Below are 9,017 nucleotides of genomic sequence, written 5' to 3' on the forward strand. Positions count from 1 at the left end.
TCATCTCCAAAGTCACATATCTCTCTCCTTTTTCAGTGTCTCTTGGCCTGCTCTCTCCTCTCACAGTTTTGATGGACTTAATCTTTGGAGGTCCTTATTTTCTCCTTTCCCTTCATGCTCACTCTGTGTGGGGTTTTATTTTTATACTTTTTGTTGGGCTTTCCAGACCGATCTCGTTCTTCTTCTTCTCATTTCCTCCTTTTATTTTTTCTCTCTCTTCTCTGTTGTTACTTGGACTTTAATATGAATAATATTGCTCATTATAATCACAAATACAATGTGATTATATCACATACTCAAATACTGTGTATGTGGGGCACAGGGCTTTTTAATATGACAAGCTGTGTGTTTTATGTCAGTGTGTGTGTGTGTGTGTGTGTGTGTGTGTGTGTGTGTGTGTGTGTGTGTGTGTGTGTGTGTGTGTGTGTGTCAGGTTACGCACATAACTAAACGCAGTAATATGCATATTATATTACTATTATACATATTGTAGGATCTTATTATTAATTAAATTATTACAAATATAATTAAAAATTGTAACTCACCTCACCATAATGCAGAATCTTCTCTCATCACATCCATAAACCTCCTCTTTGATCTTCATATTTTCCTCCTGCCTGGTGACTCCATCCTGAGCATTCTCCTACTGATATACCCCATGTCCCTCCTCTGCACATGTCCAAACCATCTCGCGATTTGTCTCCAAAACATTCTGCCTGCGCTGTCCCTCTTGTTTCTAATCCTGTCCATCATCATCACTCCCAGTGAACATTGCAGCATCTTCAGCTCCTCCAGCTCCACCTCCTGACTTTTTTTGTTAAAAAAAATAATCTGAAAAAGTTTTGAATTCGGTTTGTGTTAGCTGGCAAATGATCTACAGGCAGGTATCGGTCTGCCACCCAGTGGTTGGGGTAGGAACAGCAAAAATGAAGGTGACAACATCAAGTAATTAACATTCAAAGATAATCAGCTTGTGCCTGGTAATGGTTTTCCTTTAACAGCATGTCAAAAAACGTTTTTAAGAATGGATTTGGATTGTAGTTCACATCAGCAGTCTACTACAATGGCTCAGGACCACAGGTTGCATGAACAGTTTGCATTTAAGCACCTATCGCTGCACACCTTTACAAGGAGAGAACTGTAATGGATGGACATTCTGTGTCACCCAGATGAGGATGAGTTTTCCTTCTGGTTCCTTTAAACTATGGCCCATCTGAACAATACCAGAGACATATTTAGAAAATGTAATTTTTTTTATATCATCTGAATTGGATAATAAAGGTTGACTTTCAGAGTACAACTTCCCTTATTGAATGGTACATTCAATATAACTTAAATGTAAATGTTTTGATTTCAATAGCACTGAATACGAGAAAAATGTAAGCCCATGTAATCTTGGCCCCCATCAAAGAAAAGAAATATTATAAGGTCCTCACTAAAAAAAGAAGTTTGGGGACCCCTGACCCCTAAGGTTTCTTCCTCAAGCAATCTGTTTTTCCTTGCCACAGTTGCCTATTGTTCTATAAGGAACAAACGTATAAGGCACTAAACTTATACCTTCTGTTATACAACGTTATAACCACTTAATTACTGTACTGTAAAGCTGCTTTGAAACATTGTCCAAATGTCCACAAATAAAATTGAACTGATTTAAAAATGAAGTTTCTTACATGCAGTTCAGCTCGCATGCAGCAGAGGGCGCCTCTGTACCGTCTGTCATTATAACAGATGTACGTTTCTGGTTAGGGGAATAAGTTTGATGCCACCTAAATGGATTTTATTGTTTTATTGGGGAAAATAGAAATTGGTATTTCTGTCCAGGAAAATACAATGACTAGTGTTCATGCTCCAAAAAAACAAAAAACAAAAGAAAACATTGCATTGATTTATATTTGACACTTACGCATGGAAGGTGATGGTGGCTTTAAGAGTGGAGCATGTGGGTGTTTCCCCAGCCAGCAAAACAAGCTTCTGCAGAGCGCTGGCTGGTTCCTGCTGCAGGATTCTCAGCCATTAAGCCCGGGTTGAGCTAAATCAGGCTACCATTGCTGCTAAGTATAAACGTTTCGACTAACATGCTTCAGTTGAATGACACAATGGAGCCGGACAGTCCAGGGGCTGCGGTTCTGCCCGCCGCCGGGGTTGAGGACGCGCTCGAAGGCTTGGAGGTGGCGTTCAGTCCGGGGCCTGAGGCCCAACCTGTACTCGGCTTCGGAGCTGCTGTAGCCTGCTGCTCTCCACTCCAGAAACTCACTCCTTTCCACGTCCACAACCCGACAGCTCGTGCAAAAGTCAAGGATTACTTCGTGTTCAGGGTGAGAGCCGAACATTAATAAAGTGCGGGTTATAAGTTATTATTCTGTAACGCTTTATAATCAATATCACGATTAGCTTCGGCTTCGGATAATCAACAGACTGCAGCTTTCACACACTCCAGACTGCAGCTTTCACACACACCAGACAGGTTCTGAAATTCAAATTATATTACAATGGTTTTATCATTGTAGTCCAGATATACCGGATTTCACAAAAATATAAAATAAAGTTGAATATTTCTAATATTGAACATCATTATGTCAGAACTTGTCATTAATAACGCTGGCAAATAGTTCAGCTGCGGTAAGTGGTACATTATAGACATGTTTTTATTTTATTATTTAGCTTTACTAACATTTACCTACTTTTATACATGCAATTATGCTGAAGTGAATAAAAAGAAAAAGAAAATGTTAATATAAACTAAATATAAAACGTTTATATGAATATATATGGGACTCTGGGGATTTCACATGCAGTTCATCTATCTATCTATCTATCTATCTATCTATCTATCTATCTATCTATCTATCTATCTATCTATCTATCTATCTATCTATCTAATTTGTATTTTCATTTTCCAACATCAGTGTATTACTGTGTGTACGTACAGGTATGTATGTATGTATGTATGTATATTTTTAAGCATCATCAAGCTTCATTGACACTTTGCTCTGAATATGACCTCTGGATCGGATCCAACCCCGATTGTCTGCATCATGTATAAATGTTTGGGTTTTAATGTCTGCAATCCGGATTTCTCCGCTCGAAATGCCTCTTGTCTTGATCCATAATGACCGTGCTGAAAGCCGTATCACTTCCAAAGATGCCTCATGAACGCTTTTAGTTTCTGGTTCCTCCGTCTTCCTTCAGCTGGTGAGGAATGAAGAAAGCAACAATCGATGCACATTAAATTAACGTTTTTCGCTTTCTTTTTTTTTTAAGCTTGATCGGACCTCAGGCTGATTATATCAGTGCTGCCTGTCAACAAATGATGGTTTTGTAATCATACAATATAGTAAGGTTGTATATGACTGTAGTTACACAGAATCAGAATCGGGTGTGTTGACGCGCACAAGGAATTTGGTTCCAGCTGTTAGTGGCTATCAACAGTACAGACATTAATAACTACACATTTAGCTTGGACTAAACCAGACAAAACGGACTTTACGAGACAATATTGACAGTACGAGTATTAAATCGGGATTCGGAGTATATGACGTATCAGTAATGTACATAATGTGTGAGTGCATGGTGGTGTGAATAACAGTATTGTGCATCAAGTGCATATGATGTTTTCTTTAGAACGTTTGTACAATATACAGCAGCAATAGTGTGTGTAACATATACAGATGATGTGATGACTGACAGTTCTGATAGTGCAGTACTTATAGATATGATATGAAGCAGGGAATATAACTAAGGTGAGTTATTAATGAGACTGATTGCCTGGGGAAAGAAACTGTTTTGGTAAACAGAGTTTTGTAGGAGGAGCTGAAAGAGGTTGTGTCCACGGTGCGAAGGGTCACTAGTGATTCTTGAAGAGAATCTATTAGGTAAGTTAATGACATTTCGATATTATGCTGATGTTTATTTTTGTTCTCCAGCCAGGAACCATAGAGCAGGCGGTGAATGACATCCGTACAGTGGCGTTGCCTTCGGAGGACGGCGAGGTTCTGAGCGTGTGGCTCTTAGCAGAGTGAGTTTCATTACCTCACTTCATGATCGTAAAGACATTAAATATGGACGCCAGCATGAATTTACTGTAATGTGCAGTTTAATCAATAATTATGACTCTTCTGAATTTTGGTAAGAAAACTGTCATGACTTCGGTACCTTGTAATGTAAAGATAAAAACGAAACGCAAACTGTATGTAGGAAAAAAACAGAAAAGGAAACTGGTAGAGCATGTATGAAACAGAATCAGGCTCTTTTGTCCAAGATCTTTAGTGTAGCAGTCCAAATATTAGTATAAATATATGATTTTAAATGTTAATGGAATAATTTTTTTATATAACTAATGTAACTCAACTGACCATAATACAGAATCATTGGGAGCTTCATCTATAAATGACTCGATAAATAAACTGCAACTGAAACAAGTACGGTTTCGTCACCTAGATGAAGATGGGTTCCGTTTTGAATCTGGTTTCTCCTGGGGTTTCTTCCTCATACCACCTCGAGGAGTTTTTCCCCGCCACTGTCATTACTGCTCGCTCATTAGGGATACATTTAGAGGGACTATTTTAACGATGCTAAAAATCGCAATCTGTTTCATTCTGTAAAGCCGCGTTGGGACAATTTCTGTGCTTAAAAGCGCAAGACAAAATTAATTGAACATTGAAATTTCGGTCTCAGCTCTTCTGGTATGCATAAAGTATTTTTCTAAATTAGTGATAGTTTTTAAATCTGTCCAATTTGACCAACAAATAAAGGCATCAATTTTTTTGCATATTGAAGAAATAAATGTAACAAACGATGTGATTGCAGGAGCCGGCATACAATCAGAGAGAGTAAACGAAGCGAACAGAAGACTGTGTTTGAGTCAGATTGCTACTGACAAAATTGTACATCCTGTAATGCAGTGGTCCCCAACCATGGCCCAGGGGTTGTGGACCACTTGGGGACCACTGCTGTAATGTAATATCTATCACAGAAATGATAAGATAAGTAGATTATTTTAAAATGTGTGTCCAGTGTCAAACTGGTTGGTTGATCAAATGAAAGTGTGTGGTGTTTTATTCTCTGACCTACTTTGTGCACCTTCCAGAGTTGATCACTGGAACAATGAAAAGGAGAGACTGGTGCTCATAACTGAGAGGTGAGAGGAAGTTCATCTCATGTCACGTGTTAGTCTACTAATCTACCTCTCTCTGATATCCGCCGTGTTTCCGTGTTTTTTTTTGTTTTTTTGCAGGTCGCTCCTGGTTTGCAAATACGACTTTATAAACTTGCTGTGTCAGCAGGTCATCAGAATTTCCCTAAACGCCGTGGACACCATTTCGGTCGGAGAGTTTGAGTTTCCACCAAAATCTCTGAATAAGTAAGAGTATATGAGAGTAGAGAACAGGATGTGTGAATTATGCTGGGATAAACTGAGCTCTGACTTTTCTGCAGAGCAAACGGATAAATTGTCAAATTTCCCAGTCAGAAATGATCTAGTGTGTCTCTGTCTACAGGAGAGAGGGCAGTGGCGTTCGTGTGCACTGGGATAAACGGCCGAGGCCTTCTTTTCTAAATCGCTGGAATCCCTGGTCCACTGACCTGCCATATGCCACCTTTACAGAGCACCCCATGGCCCATGCTGATGAAAAGGTGGCTTCTCTATGCCAGGTAAATCACACTATTCTTTAAAAATGTAAGTGTTTTAAACGATTGTATCAGTCTTTTTAAAAGTGGTTGTGACAAATAAGTGAAACTGAATCTTATTTCTACACTATAACTAAACTTTGTGGACACCAGACTGAGTCTTGTGTTTTTAAACACCCCATTTGCTATTGCAGTAACATCCATTCTTCTGGGAAGCTGTTCCACTAGATCTTGGTGTGTGGTTGTGGTTTGTGCTCGTTCAGCCACAAGGGCGTTCATAAAGTCCGGTACTGATGTAGGGTGAGGGGGTTACAAACAGTGTACAAATTCATCCAAAAGGTGTTTGGTTTGGTGTTTGGTCAGAGTTTTATCGCAGGCCATTTAAAGATCTTCCACTCCAAACCATGTCTTCATGGAGCTGGCTTTGTGTGTAGCTGGAACAGGTTTTACTACAGCAATTGAAAATGCATATCGATGGAAGTTAGGGTTGCAAAGGGGTGGAAGATTTCTGGTAGCCTGATTTTCTGGTTTCTATGGAAACTGCATCCTGGGAATTTGGGAAATATTCCAAGTTGGAAACTATGGGAATTAATAAAAAAAAAAAAAAAGTGAGGACATTTTTAGTTTTGAGATGTTGTGTGCAGGTTTCAGGAAATGATGCGTGTTATGTTATGGAGGAATACACAGTGCATGTAGGGGGCGTGGCCTCAGTGGCCCTGCAGTAAGTGTGCTGTGTGCATGTGATTGATGAATGTGCAGGGTAGAAATCGAACTGAAATTGCATCAAGTCTGGTTGTTTTAACCAGGGATATCCTGCAAGATTTATTTTCCCAACTTACAATTACGTTGTTATAGGATAACCTGCAATTATGTACATTTCCAGTTTAGTCGTTAATTCCCATATAATCCAATTCATTCCCATGGAAAGTTTCCAGTCTTGAAAATTCCCAGATTTTTTGCAACCCAAATGGAAGTGTGTATATATATTCCTGCATTGCGATATTCCCAGATAAATGCAGTGACCTTCCTGTTTTCATCCTTCAGCTGGAGAACTTTAAAATTCAGCTGATCCAGGCAGTAAAGAGAGCCCATAAGGAGTTTCCCATCCCGGGCCGTTCTAACGGGGTGCTGCTGCTGGAGCGGCCGCTGCTCATCGAGACCTACCTGGGCATCATGTCCTTCATCAACAACGAGGCCAAACTGGGCTACTCCATGACCAGAGGGAAAATCGGCTTTTAATTCATTTCTGCTAACACACTTTAATGTTAAGCTCCATAAACCCTTTTTGTGTTGCTTGCCGGATTTCAGCAAGGCGTGAACCGCGCCCCTCTTCATGCCTCCAGCGTGACTCGCCAGCGCCTCAGCATGTGCCTGGAATCATCGGATGTCAACATCGATGCCCCTTTACTGGGCGTGTGCCATTCTGCTTCATTTTTATTGTCCGACACTATTGAGTGTTTTTTCTTTTATTATTTTTTTAAAAGTATGTTGATGTGAAGTGTGCGATGATGGTGCAGTTTATACGTAGTGGAAAAGGATGAAGTATTTCCACTAAAATGCCAGATTAGAGTAGTCCACTATGTCCCTTTATTAACATGCTTGATCAAATTAACAATTGGGGACTGATTGAGAGGAAATGCTTGTTGCCGGGGTCAACAGCTGAAAAGCCATAATTTCATTGTTCTTCTAACAGCATAAAAGAGCCACGTTTTATTTTTTTTAAATGCACAAAGCAGAGGTGTCAAAGTCTATAATTTAGTCTTCGCCATTACGATTGTTTTCCCATTGCTATGCTCTTCACAGCATTGCTGGCACCTCTGATATAGTATTTACTAAGTGTTTATTTATTTATTTAAAAATTATTTTATTTTTTTCCTAGGTAGCAGCTAAGTGCCCGTTTTCTCGGTTACACTGAAACTAGATAACGTTGTCATGAAAAAGCTACAAGTAAGAGCATTTGAAACTTATGTAACTCATAATACAAGTACTCAGCATTATTATAAACGCACATTTTGTAAATTAATGAAAAAAAAAAACTCACTCGCACTGAAATTTTGAGGAGTTTGTCCATGATCTGATTGTTTCCTTTCAATTCATTTGTGTTATGATTTTTAAATGTATTATTTATTATCTCGATGGAAAAATTTACTTTATGGCTTTTTTTTTTTTTTTTTTTTAAGAAAATTTATTTATCATTTCACTTTTTAATGTTTTAAAGAGTAGCGGTTTCCTACATTTTGCCATAATGCCATTAATTACTATCAGTGCCACAAAGATTAGGCTCAGTTAAGCACTTAATCCTTTAGTTCAGATCGCGCTCTGTCTCTCTACGCAGCTAAACAGATCAGCTTCCAAAGTATGACGAATGCTAACTCTCTGTACTACAGTATTGTTTTCTGAAACTTTGTATCCAGGATTTTCTGTCTCTTCTACGTTGGAGTTCAGGTGAACACACCGTCAAACTACTTTGGAAAACGGAGAGCGAGAAAGCAGGCGTTTGCTCGATTGTTAAAAACCTGATTGTTTTTGTTTATGTATGATATTGTCCTATAATCACGCTAGCATTATGTCCCTCTCACGCCTTCTCACAGGAATAATAAAAATAAAGCACTGACCTACAAATCAGCACCCCAATGTCTGAGAATTTCTCTGTACACGTTTATTTTTCAGTGTAGACTTTAGGCATGAGAACTTTAGGCACAGAAGTCCTGTCATATGGAAAAAATATTGCAATTAAATCATGGATTGTATTTTATTTTATTAAGCAAAATGTTCCCTTGCTGTATGAACATAGCTCGGTTTGTAATGTTGATCCTGATTCAGGTTGGGTTTAGTTGATTTTAAATGCTGCTTTATCGTTTAAGGATGCAAACACGGGTTAGGAGTTTAATTCTAACCAAAGGCGATTAGTGCAGACGCGTTATTACGGGTTCCCTAATAGGTTTTTTGCTTGTATGCACTTTTATCTCCCCCCCCCAAACCACCACTCAGTGTTTAAAGGATTTTTCTTTTGTATAAAAAAAAAAAAAAAAAGGAAAATATTGCATGTGAACTATGCATGTGGTTAACTGTGTGTAAAAACTGGTTTTGTGTGTGGCATTTGTAATCTGGTCGTTGCTTAGAATCACCCGTTACAGCTTTGAGGAAACATGTCTAACGAATACCAATTACCACTTCATTCAGGACTGCTGTCACTCCTCATTTTCTGACTGTTGGACCATTTTTTTGGACCCAAATTACGTTTGGTTTTCGTAACCAGCCTCAGCATCGTGGTCTTACAATTTCCACTTCTATGTATTTGCACTGTAACAATGCACCATGCTCAAATATATTAAAACTGCTCTACCTTGTTTTCTCAACAACAAAATAAAGAATGTAAAGTGTGTGTTGGG

General features: G+C 38.8%; 1 protein-coding gene across 1 annotated transcript; it reads left to right on the forward strand.

The window, feature by feature from the left end:
• Positions 1-1,680: 1,680 nt before the first annotated feature.
• tprg1l (tumor protein p63 regulated 1-like) lies at positions 1,681-9,010 on the forward strand. The gene is made up of 6 exons (XM_083554780.1): positions 1,681-2,315; positions 3,924-4,015; positions 5,087-5,137; positions 5,234-5,359; positions 5,496-5,649; positions 6,670-9,010. Exons 1-6 carry the CDS (start codon positions 2,076-2,078, stop codon positions 6,862-6,864), a joined length of 858 nt encoding a protein of 285 aa, XP_083410906.1. The 5' UTR covers positions 1,681-2,075; the 3' UTR covers positions 6,865-9,010.
• Positions 9,011-9,017: the final 7 nt, after the last annotated feature.

This window comes from Silurus aristotelis (genome assembly GCF_946808225.1).
Source record: "Silurus aristotelis genome assembly, chromosome: 11".
In the NCBI taxonomy this organism is placed as follows: domain Eukaryota; kingdom Metazoa; phylum Chordata; class Actinopteri; order Siluriformes; family Siluridae; genus Silurus; species Silurus aristotelis.